At 43.8% G+C, this 13,109-nt stretch overlaps 1 protein-coding gene across 1 annotated transcript in view; it reads right to left on the bottom strand.

Moving 5' to 3' along the window:
- Positions 1 to 6,780: 6,780 nt before the first annotated feature.
- The window catches only part of SAMD12 (sterile alpha motif domain containing 12), a 791,332-nt gene continuing 785,003 nt past the window's right edge, over positions 6,781 to 13,109 (bottom strand). The window contains exon 5 of the mRNA XM_029591932.1: positions 6,781 to 7,168. Coding sequence (XP_029447792.1) covers positions 7,146 to 7,168 — 23 coding nt within the window. The 3' untranslated portion in view covers positions 6,781 to 7,145. The remainder of the gene's footprint in view (positions 7,169 to 13,109) is intronic.

Below are 13,109 nucleotides of genomic sequence, written 5' to 3' on the forward strand. Positions count from 1 at the left end.
TAACCTGTAAGAGGTTTTCCATGGAACACATTATTAGACATTTTATATACGGGAATGGCGTTAAGAAGACATGCAGAAAAAAAAAAAGTACCCAATATTAATTTTCTCTTCAGCGTTCCTGTTTTCTGCTATCAGGCTGGCGTGCCTTGGTTTCCCAGCTCTTGCTAATGCTGTTATCTACAGCCATTAGGGATGATGGTCAGGCCTCTGTGAAAGTTACTTAATTACTCTAAACTGTCTTCTTCCTGATATGGGGCCTCATGTAATGGAAGCAATGGGCTTAAAAAAAAAATCTTTTGTAAGCTCTATTACAATGTAAAAGTCATTAAATGTCATGGGGAGGATTGAAGGGAAATGATTCCTCGTTGCAGAGCATTATACTTTGTGAAATATTCAACAATACTTCTGACATGTAAAAAAAAAAAAAAAACAACTCCACATAAAGCTTAGGAGCGGTAACAAAAAATAACCTAATTCCTTCCCATATCCTCCGCACCATCGATTCTTCTCTCCTTTCTCGGGTGACGGCTGAGAACATGATGAAGTACAGACACTTCTGCTGTGGCAAACGCAGAGAACTATTTTATTATTGCAGTAATACTCCACCCCCAGCCCTCATCTTCAGAGCAAGAGATTCCTGACGCTTGATAGGAAGGATGCAAACTCTGCCTGCTGGCCCATTTGTGGGGCTTGCTAGCCCTCCCTCATGCCTGACCCTCGGGGGCTGCCCTGAGCTTTCACGGAGGTGTACGCTGGCCATGACCACGGACACTGGGGGTCCTTCTTGATGTCACAACCCTTGCTCGTATGTCTTTAATTTAAGGTTTCCCGCCGCCGTTGAAAAGAAAGATGCCAGAGGCTGGAAAACTATAAGCTACCCCCCCCCCCCCCCCCACCCTTTTGTTTTGCGTGTTTTCTGTATTTTGATTCTTTTCTGAGACCACGCTTGGCAAAACAAATTAAAATTATAGAGGCGCACTAGCAATAAGTTTAGAAGTAAAACAAAAAAGAAAGAATTTTTCCTTCACTGAGGTTTAGGTTATGCACTCATCCATTTGAGAAAGGTTTAGCTGCGGGGCTTCCCAAACCCATCCTGTGGATCCCAGAGCCAGGCTGGTTCCCAGGATCTCCACAGTGAATATGCATGGAATCCATTTTCATACACCGCAGACTCGGCATATATATATATCCTAAAAACCTGAGTAGCTGTGAGTGCCCAGGACAAATTTGGGAAGCTCTCCTTTAGCTTAAAGGTGACGCGATAGCTCCATGTCATAAGGGACAGACTGAGCCAGTCCTGGTTTCACCGCACTCCATCTACGCCCTTATAGTTCTAATATTTCTATCAGCGGCAAAACCACATGTCCATAGATGCAGTCTAAGTCAAAGCAGAACTCTTCATCCTATTCCTTCTGACATGGAGCTATCTGGTCACCTTAGTCTATCTGATGAGGCTCTTCCCATCCTTCCCCCAATTCCTCTGAAAAAAAAAAATTAAGTAGCAAAAAATAATTTTCAAACCACTAGCCCCATTCCGTCAGGGCCAGGAACCCCCCTGGCTTGCAGTGTTAGTACATCCTCTTTCGGCTTCCTACATTAGCTGAGTGAGGAAGAAACAGGAGAAGAAGGGGTTGCACCAGGACTCCCCAAATGCCGCAATCCAGGCAGGTTTTAAGGATTTCCACAATGAATATGCATGAAATCTATTTGCATGCAATGGGGATAGAGCTTTCAGCTAGATCTCATGCATTGTCATTGAGGCAATCCTGAAGATCCGAATGGACACTCCATGAAGTTAGCAGGTAGCACATTTAAAACTAATCAGAGAAAATTATTTTTCACTCAATGCACAATTAAGCTCTAGAATTTGTTGCCAGAGGGTGTGATTAGTGCAGTTAGTGTAGCTGGGTTTAAAAAAGGTTTGGATAAGTTCTTGGAAGAGAAGTCCATTAACTGCTATTAATAAAGTTGACTTAGGGCATAGCCACTGCTATTACCGGCATCAGTAGCATGGGATAGACTTAGTGTTTGGGTACTTGCCAGGTATTTGTAGCCTGGATTGGCCACTGTTGGAAACAGGATGCTGGGCTTGACTCAGTATGTCAATTTCTTATGCTCTTATGGGCTGCAGCCCTCAAGGACCAAGTTTTGGGATCCCTGGGCTACAATGACACAGCACACTGCCCCAGTTCCCTGGTTATAAGCAGCTTGGAATCTACCTACCCCTTGGGATCTTGCCAGGTACTTGTGAGCTGGACTGGCCACTGTTGGAAAGAGGATACTGGGCTTGATCGACCTTTGGTCTGACCTAGTATGGCATATCTTAAGTTCTTTGGCTGGAAAGTGCAAAATTTTTAAGAGCTGTTCTTTACTCTTTAGGGGGTGAGTCAGCCCATCAGTTAAAGCCTTCTTAAATACAGGAAATGTCCCTGAACTGCTGTAAAGAGAGGAAAGGTTTCTTATCAGATGCATGTTTACAGCACTGCTTCTGCCCATAAATTGATCTACTTTGCTTCAAAATAAAAGCCATGAGTGAAATGGGCCAAGAAAGAGAGTTCAGAAAGGCTCGGTCTCTTTGCTCTGCGCCAGCAGCCCTAGCTTGGCTGAAAGCTGTGATGCAGGACTTGGGGTGGTGGGGGTCAGCCTGGGTGGAGGGAGAAGGGGGAGATTTGACTTACAGATTGGATAAACGCTTCCACCAAGAATTTAAAAAAAAAAAAAAAAACCCGCAACTTTAAAAAGATGTCCTTTCCAGACTATTCCTAAATGCTTCCTCTTCCTCTTTTTTAGAGGTAAAAATGGGACTGTTTGGGGAAGACGAAGTCACTTCAAAGGTCAAGGGAATGCAGAGTCGGTTATCTTGGGGTTTCCTGGAACCTCAAACTCTGCAAAGAGCTGGAGGAGCGGAAAGGAAGCACTGGAGACATGAAGTGGACAATTTTCAGACTCTGCACTTTCCCTCTGAAACTTGCCATAAGTGCAACATATCCTTGGCTCTTGCACCTGACTTTTGTGTGGGTGGATTTTCTATAAAAAAAATAATGCTCATGGCCTTGAAAATACAATCTTCGCCCCTCCCCCCCTCGGAACGCTTCCCTTAAACGTGGCTGAATTTCTGCACAGTGTGGAACTGCACATGCAAACAGGTTTGAAAATTGTCCTCCCAGGGTTTGCCCCATTTCCTGTGCTTTGATTCTGGACGGGTTGAAAGCTTGGAACTGGATGATTGCAGCAGTCCAACTCAGGAAAGGAAACAGGCTCCAAAGCTGAGAAATCCCACGAGACTGCAGAAGAGTCCACTGTGCTGCTACTTATAGGAATGGCTATTTCTGTCTGACCAGAAACAGCATTTCCTGTGAACAAGGACATTGTCAAAGGCTGGTAAACACTGTCAATCTGAGCGTTATCTAAAGTGAAGGCAAGCATAATTTGGGAGGTTATCAAAATGCCAGGAAAAATACAGATCCATTTTAGAAGCCATCCAAGGGCCTCATTTTCCAATATCGCATGGGATACCAAAAAGGGGTGTTACCTTATGCTAATAAGCATGTGTATCGCAAACTGCGATAACAGCTATACAACACACTATTAACCCAATTTGCAACAGATATTGTGCTTCACAATGTTTCAGTATGCTGAGAGAGAGAGCCTTGCTATAGTGCCTCCTCCCTAGACAGGTATTTGTATCCCTATGGGAGGCCCACCTAGTAACTCGAGGTGGGGATTAGGTATGAGTGTAGGGGGTTGGGGGCCACTTTGACATTCAACATGAGACGTATGAACAGAACAGTGGTCTCTTGTGAAGATTTGCTGGCCTTCGGAGTGAGGAAACTCACCCCAAGATGAGATTTGGACAATGTTCTCTCCACCTAGCTTGTTGGCCGCGTTAGGAGCCGCGCTAACACTGCGGCTGTTTCGCGGCACACGATAACTCTTTCCTACTTTACATATGCTCCGCCCCCAACTCCGCCCCCTGAATACAAAATTATAAATTTGCATTCGCAAATCGCGTTAACGGCTGTTAGCGCGATTTGCGGAATTATCACCCGCGGTAACTCCTTGGAAAATGACCCCCCCAAGGAATGGAATATAGAAAGCAACCTTTTAAACCACCATCACCTTTGAGAGTATGATGGTGGGCCAGTGCCAGTGCTGTGCCCAGGAAGTCCTGGGTTCAATTCTTGGGCCGCATAGGGCTGGGGATACTGTGTAGGCAGCCTCTGGCAGAGAGAAGCAGGGGAAGGGTATCCCAGCTGTTGTTCAATGGTGACACCTACTGGCTGGAATAGGGTGCATGCTTGCCAGGTTCTGGAGGGAATTGCAGTATATAGCTCTCAGGCCAAGGACCGTCACTGAAATGACAGGGCTAGTGAGCGTTATAAAAATAGGGGAAAAACCCCAGGGAAGTGGTGAATGAAACTCATAGCAACTTCACCCAAAAGAGGCTGGTTCTACTTTACCTGGAAGCCCTAAAATAGCAGGAGGAAAATGGCGGGAGAAAAATACACTTGGGGAAGAATGTGAAGGCAGTGCCTGCTAAATTCCTTAATTTGTTTTTTTCCTCTCACAAACAGGCCGATACAGAAAAACGTGCGGGAGAACTGGCAAGTGTCGGCTCTCCTGACGTGCGCACAGGCCACTCTTCTGGGCGCGTGATACAGAAAGCCCAGGTATGTAAATTAGGGCTCGCGGTAAAAGGAGGCACTAGGGACACTAATGCATCCCTAGCGCCTCCTTTTTGACAGAAGCGGCGGCTGTCAGCGAGTTTGACAGCCGACGCTCAATTTTATCGGCATCTGTTCTCAAACCCGTTGACAGCCACAGGTTCGGAAAACGGACGCTGGCTAAATTGAGCATCTGTCTTCTGACCTGCGGGCCGTGGGCAGATTTTTAATTTTTTTTTTTACTTTTGGGGCCTCCGACTTAATATCACTATGATATTAAGTCGGAGGGTGCACAGAAAAGCAGTTTTTTCTGCTTTTCTGTACACTTTCCCACTGCCGGCCGAAATTAACGCCAGCCTTTGGGCAGGCGTTAATTTCTGAAAGTAAAATGTGCGGCTTGGCTTGACATTTTGCTTTCTGTATCGTGCGGGAATGACAGGCCCATCAACATGCATTTACATGTTGCTGGCGCTATTAGTTTCGGGGTAAAAATAGCGCGTCGAAAATGCACGGCCAAACGCAGGCTAACAGTACGCTCCGCCGGAGCGCACTTTACTGTATCGGCCTGTTAGTTTGTGTTCCTTTTATACCTTGAATCACATTACATGAATATGAGTGGCTACTAATTGCATAGCTTTATTTTTGTACTGATTATTTTTGTTGTTGAAATTTTCTCTTTTTTTTGCAAGTAAACTTTAAAAGAAAGTTACATTTAAACTAATTCTTGCTTGTTTGTATTTATTTCATTTTATGAACCACCTCTCCAAAAGACTCTTCTGAATTTATTTGTGAAGAATGCCAGACTGAAAGCATTGTTAACAGCAAGTCTAGCCAAACGAGAAACAGCAGTGGAAGCAACAAGGCAGACTTTGCCCTTTCCACCCAATTAGGGCTCCTCTACCCTTCATTAACCCCCAACGCCACCACCACAACCCTACGTCAGCCCAAACCTGACAGATCTTGGAAGCCAAGCAGACCTAGATAGGTGACCACCTAGAAAGGCCAAGTGCTATGAACTGCAGAAGGCAATGATGAACCACTGAGGTATGTTCCCAAGAAACTCATGGTCACATAGTGAGCCAAGATCGCCAAAAGTCTGCAAAAACAGACAAGGTACATACCAGCACCAGCCCGCTATAGACAGACAATTTACAAGAATGATGAAAGGGAGGCTCAGTGTCCCTTCCAAATCTTTAATGAGAGTGCCAATTATGATGGATTTATTTTTTTTTTACAATGATGTGACTGTTTGTCCATTGAAAACTGTATTAAGAACACCGACTGCTCCCAGCTGTACACTGAAAAGCTTTTAGCTGGTTGTGACTACTGGTTACTATGGTTCTGAATCTGCAAGATAAAGGGTCCCATGTATGCATATTTAAAAAGGAGGCTCTCTGCAATATCCAAGCTATAATTAACTACAACCGCATGATAGTGTTTCCAACTTAGTCCAGTTGGGTTTTCAAGATATACACAATGAATATGCATGGGACAAATCTGCAAATCTCATGTATGGTCATTACAGATATCCAGAACAACAGGACAGGGTGGAGATCCACTGCCTAGGATACCTGTGAAGGATGTACAGTGCACAGTTTATGGAACTAGATCATCCTCACAATTATTTTTACGTGCTGAAGAGTCTCCTCGGAAGTGCCGATACTATTACTATGGATGTCCAAGATATCATGTACAAATACTCTGTTGGATATACTGTTCAACACTTGTATATTTTCTTTTTTAGTTGTATATATATGCTAATATCATATAGTAAAAAGGATCATCACAACACAATATGCCCTTGATCAAATCTCTATTAGCAACCTACTAGTGTGATATGCTAGCAGAGGGCTATACTCTGGATTATGGTCTCTAAAATAACTGCTGTGATTTTTTTTTTTTTAATCTATATAGAATAGGTCTTTCCACACAAATGTGTTCCTGCCACACGTAAAGTGCTTAATAGTCTACAGATGGCATAACTTGACACGTACGAACCCATCAGGGACACAACGATGTAAGAGTTGTTTTTTTTTTTAAACAGAGATTAATGGGTGCAGTAATTTTTCAGAAATATCATCACCTCCACATCCCTACAGTAATACTGTAGATGCCATGGTTTTTTTTTTTTTTTTTTTAAAAAGGATGGGTTCCCATTGTTATTGCAGGGCTTCTGCTACAAAGCACTGGCATTCCCTCCACAGGGAACCCAAGTTATGCACAGTGATCAAAACATGAAGAGCTGTTTCCTCTTTCTTGCCAGCAGCGCTTTGTTTTCAAGGCTTTACAGAAGCTTACGTTCGTTTTTGGTTTTCTTTTTTTAATATTCCACAACAGACCAGAACTTTCCAGCACCCATAATTTTGACTCGATGGATTGACTCCTGTTAATGTCGATCCTCCATGGATCTCATCCAGCACTGCTGCTTGCTACGGACTTCATAGGAACGGCAGGGTGGCAGCTTCTACGGGTCAGTTATGTTTACGGAGAGCTCTCCACGGAAGCTGTAACAGAAAGCAAAATCATCATCCTTGGTCATCTTCACCGTGCTAATAATTGCAATAGATAGGATAATGCTGGAGTAATACAAGAATATCGTTCATCCAAATGCAACATGCAGTCAGCTACATCTGGAGGAGGGTGGGGAGGTAAAATGGCTACCTATTTTGGGTGTGAAGAAAAAAATTTAACCTGTGGTAGCAGAAAAAAATATTATTAGTTCTGCAAACTTACATTTTATTATTATTTAAAAAAAAAAAAAAAAAAAAAAAAGCTTCTTATATGCATAAAAAGATGTACAATAAAAGGCACAGACCACAACCTAGATAAACCTGTCAATATATGATGTTATTCTAACAGGCTAGTGTAAAGACAGCAGGGAGAGAAAAATGCAAGACAGGTTAAAAATTTGGGAACAGGAAGGCCGTAGAGGAAAGACAAAGAAAGTTCTGCAAGCAGGGCCAGTGTTTCCGTTAGGCAGACTAGGTGGTGGCCAGCAGGAGACCTGGAGGGGTGCTGTGCCTGTGCTAATACTGCTGAAGAAGGGAGCACTGCTCTAGAGCCACTGCCACTGGGAAGAGAAATGCTGTGCTGGAGGGGGTGCATGACCAAAGGTTTGCCTAGGGCGCCGAATACTCTAGCACCAACCCTGTCTGCGAGTCTAAAGAGCACTTTCTTACATTCAATATATTAAATAACATAGGAGCAAAGGTCCATTCATTCTGCTCAGTGATTCCGAGCTGTACTGCTAAGGATGTGCACCAGCTACCAGTTGCAGAAGCTTGACTGCTTCTTATCCACATCACTGTTTATTGTCTTCTTCATTAGTTCTCTGCCAGTCTGGCTAGGTGAGCTCCCATAATTATTTATTGGCACGTATAGGCTGTTAATGCCTATACGTGCAACAAAAAAAACAAGACACAAAGTCTTGTCTTATGTTTTATCCAATACTTAACCCTCCCATATTGTATCACCAATTTTTCTAGTAATAGTAAGCAGCTACAAAACTAGTGAGGCTATTGCCCAAACATCCAGCCACCTATATCCCTGTGGGCTTGCTGAATGGTACCTGGTCACCATTAACCTGTCAGCATTGACCCAGTTTACTTCTGGAGAATTGGGGCTTGTTGGTTACAACTTGACCTGTGATGTCACTTGGTTGGGCTTCCCTTTCCCATCCCTTGGTATCATCATCACCTCTGCTCTTGAGGGCATGACGGGTGGTTGGGTTGGAATACTGCAGCCGTCCAGCCTTGTTTCATCTGCTTTTTTCTATCTCTGTCACAAGCATCCATGAGTTCTGTTTCACTACTAGTTTCCGCTACCCCTGCTAAGTTATTCCAGTAAAGAAGTATTTTCTCATATTTCTTATGACCCTTTCTCCAGCAGTAGAAAAGGACTAAGTTGCATAACGTTTATTATTATTTCTACCACTATCAAATTACAATTGGATATAACTGAGTTGTAGAACAAATTGTGTACAGCCAAACATGAGGCAGTGGCACACAGAAGCAAGAACTAAACACACATGAGGAGCTATCCTTATTGTAATTTAGTCATAATTCAGAATTATTATGTCTTTCAGGGCCGGTGCTTCCATTAAGCAAGCTAGATGGTCACCTTGAGTGCCTAACTTTTGAGGTGGCGAAATCCCACCAGCGTGAGGCCCTGAGCTTGCTGGAGGAGCCCATCCCACCAACAGCCAAAGACGGGTGGAAAGAGCGAGAGAGAGAGAGGACTGGCTGAGGTGGATGAGGGCAAAATATTGGGATGATGCTACTATGCCAGGCAAGGAATAGAGAAAATAGAGGAGAATGTTGCGAGGTGAGGGGAGAAGAAGAGGGAAAAGATGCTGGGCAGGGAAAGAGAGAGAGAGGGGATGCTTGGGATCTATGAGCAGAGAGAGGAAGAAAAGGTTGGGGGTGGGGTGGGGGTGGGGGTCGTGTCAAAGCCAATGCTGCCAAAGAAGGGAGCTCTGTGCTGGAGCTGCTACCAGTAGGTAACTCTCAGGAGGTGGGGGGGGGGGGGGAGATCAAAGATTCATTTAGGGTGCCTAACACATTCATTACCTCTACCAGACCTCACTTAAGGCCCTAATGGGCCACATTCTGCCTGTCTGGTCATTTTATGTAATATGTATTTTTATGATGATGTTATACATGTCTTGTTGTTTCCCACCATGAACTGTGGAGTTGGTGGGATGTACATTTGTAAATTAAATGAATGGATCCTGCTAACATTGGGGGTCATTTTCTATTGATATCGCACGCGAAAAGTGACTTTTTTGCATGCGATATCTAGATCGGGGCGGAGTTGGGGTGGCGTCAGCACCGGAAGAGGAGGAGTTGGGGCGGCGTCGGGGCGGATGCCTCGGTAACTTCGCTGATGGCAAAAAGGTAAGACCCCCTTATCACCGCCAGTAGTATGCACAGTATCACCACCTTTTACGATGGCCGCTATTGGGTGCGAAAGCCGGCTGCGATTGCACTGCGGAGGTGCGATCGCGGCCGGCTTTCGCAGGCCCAACCCCCGCTTCGGCCCCCCGATAGCGCCGGGATTCAGGAAGCTGCGGTAGTTTAGAAAATCCAGCCCGTGTTTTAACACGTTTTACCATGTTTTGGTAAATAGGCTCTACTCACTATAATATGAACTGTGTTAAAATGGCATTAATAATGTGCATTCGAGTGGTCAATTTTTAGCACGACTTGATAAATCAGCCAATCAGCCCCTTATAGGGCTTAATTCATCCAGATTTAGGATTTAGCATATTTTCTGCATCTTCCAATTAATTATGGACTTTGGCGAATACAAATGATTGCACCTTATATTTAAAAAAGCATGGCTCAGAGGCCATGCATGTCTCAAATAGACTCCACTTTTCGGGCCTTCTTAGAAATCCCCATTCGGAATTGCAAGATAAATTATCAGCTTCTTTACAATAGGTATGATTCCTCATTATCCTGTTCCACTTAATGCAACATTGTTCTCCTGATATTACCAGCATCTGGAATTGGGCAGAGGATGTCCACTGATATCAAGTCAAACTAACAGCAAAACATGCTTGTCCATGTTTCTATCACCAGACTGCCTCATTTGAATGACTAAAAAAATATATATAGATATAAACTTGCAGGCATCAGTGAGGAACCCGTAGAGTATCTAAGCATGGTTAAAGTAAAAGAAGAGTTTGTTCCAGCCACCAATCCTATTTTTCTCACAAATTTTTATAGTCTCAAATTCACTTTTATAGGAAATAACGGGAGTTGCACAGGCATGGCAGTGCATTAATCTGGAATTACTCTTGCCTCAGGCAGCAATGGGTATATTAATGTCTATTCTTTTATTACTGAATCTCTCACAAATAACTGCTTTTGTATCTGTTGCTATCTGGGATATTTCCACTATTCACCATCAACAGATAAAAACCAATTTAGGTGAGCTCTTAAAGAATACCTTTCAAAGGTAGCAGCCAGTTTCCCTGGCAGAAATCTGTTACTATGCCCTGTACTGTACCCTACTGTTCTTGGGCTCTCTGCCCCTTCTCCAGTCTGATTCTGCACGAGGTAGATATGGATGCAAGGCAGATGGTGCCTGCAGATTCATTAGGGATATCCTGAAAACCAGTCTGGCTGGGCAAGAGGCCCCAAGAACACATCTGAGACGCACTGCTATACTGCCCGCTCTTCTCTACAGAGCCATTGCTTGGCATTCCACCGCATGATGACAGTTCGTGCACGTCCATGCTTTAAAAAACAATATCAAGTAAGTTAATGAGGCACCTATAAATAAGGTTAGTATCTGTGGTATGACATGTCATGAATGCTGAAAGGGACACTGACCTGTACAACAGGTGTTATAACAGACAGAGCCACTCAGCTTTGCTTTATGGTCTTATCACCTGGTCAACAAGAGAGGACATCGCTTAAACTAGAAGACATCACTTGCAACAGCTATTAAGTTATGGAGCACGCTGAAGTGAAATGGTATACTTACGGTAACAGTAAAATGCTCCAGAAAAAAAAAAAAACAATTCAAAGAGTTTCTTCAGTTACCTTTGTCGGCTGACAAGTTTTTTTTTTTTTTCCTCCCTGCCACCCACCTAATTATCATTAAATTAGTTCACTGGATGAGGATCTAATTAAGGCTGACAATAAAGACAATGCATTTTTGCACGTTTTAATTAATTTTACACTCCAGACATGAAGCGGCTGTGATCTAACATAATATTTGACAGTGCCTAACAATTAAAAGTGTTCTGAGTCACTTCAGTATGTTTCAAAGAATAGAACGTCGAGGTTCCTGTCAGCAACTTGCACGGCCTGCAGACGCGACTTCCTGATTCTTTTCTTCATGAAACGCAAGCCTGCGAGAGCCACCTTCGCCTCTCTGCTGCTGCAGCAGACAGGGCTATGCCTATGTCTTTAGTTGCAGCCGGCTTTATGATTGGTTACCAGTTAGACACCAAATCACTGATTTATGCTATGTTTTATTCTGCAGAAAAGAGTGCAGACTGGTAAGACTTCTCTCTTCTGGATGCTTTCACCCACGAAATCAGATCCAAGACGATTGTTTTATTTTTGATTATGCAGTTTCCGCCTTCTTTTGGGCTTCCAGCACAGTTGGAACCAGGGCTGGAAAGTGGTGCCGAGAATGTTCATTCACAAATACCCGAGGGTTTGTCTCCTATTTTACATCCCTTCCCAACCTACTTTAAACCGGTTATTGAAGCAGTGTTCATCCTCGGCTGGGGTCCAGGCACCAGGGCTCACTCTGTGCCCCAAATCTGCCCCCAAGGTGTGGCCAAGAGGACTAGTGGTGAAGCCAGGGTTCAAATCCACTTCTTCCAAGGACACCTCTTCTAATCTTCATTAAAGTCACTTTTCCCACCATCATCCCAAATATCACCTTGGACTATAAACCCTCTTTAAGATAGAATTCTATCTCATATACTTAAATTATAACTCACTTGCATGCAGTACAAAAAACCGGCGCAAAAACATTGCTCAGGTTTTATTACATCAGCTTCTTTGAGCAGAGCTTTGGAAAGGTGAGTATTGAAATGCAAATCCACTTCACTGATAGGTTTCACAGTTGGAGGAGGAATTGGGACCTCCTCCTCTCCCCCAGGGGCAATGCTCTGGCCAGCTTGGGGGTGGTGCTGCTGGTGCAGAAATTGCTGAGTCAGCAGATCTATTTATTTATTTTATATTTATTTAACGTCTCTTTTATACCGATAGCCGTTCACACATCGTATCGGTTTACATCAAACAAATAACTTTTGGGCGGGGCCCTAACAGTTGAAGATAATTAGTAAATGACAAAGTAACTAAAATAGGGGTATAATATGCAATTACAGTAACAGTAACTATTGTTGAGACTGGGTAGCAGAAACAACTGGGTAAATATAAATATAAATAAACAGAACTATAATAAGATAACTACAATGCACAGTATATTTACAGCATTCTTAATCATATTCGGCGAGGGGGTACCGGGTCAGCTACTCGACTTGTTACTCGCTTGCTGTTGGAGGTTTTTTTGCGTGGGAGGGGGGGGGGGGAAGGGGGTAAGCTTGTTGGAACAGCCAAGTTTTAAGTTTTTTTTTTTAATTTAGGAGTAGAGGTCTCAATGCGTAATTCAGGCGCCAAGGAGTTCCATATAGTGGGGCCAGTTAGGGAAAATGCTCTGCTCATGGTAGATGAGAGTTTGATAGATTTGATTGATTGATTGCAGAGGGTTCCTTGTAGGGCTGGGCGAGTGGGTCTCTTAGAAGTGCGGGGGAGGAGGGGGGGTTGATCCAGACTGTGCCCTCGCCTATCCGAATATAAAGCTAAACTCAGATTCATAGCTAAGAGATGCATGCGAACAGGGCTGCAGTGAGCAACAAAGGCAATAAGACAGGAGTTCTCAACCCGGCCCTTGGGACCCACCCAGCCAGTTCAGGTT

This window comes from Rhinatrema bivittatum, chromosome 2, assembly GCF_901001135.1.
Source record: "Rhinatrema bivittatum chromosome 2, aRhiBiv1.1, whole genome shotgun sequence".
Lineage (NCBI taxonomy): Eukaryota > Metazoa > Chordata > Amphibia > Gymnophiona > Rhinatrematidae > Rhinatrema > Rhinatrema bivittatum.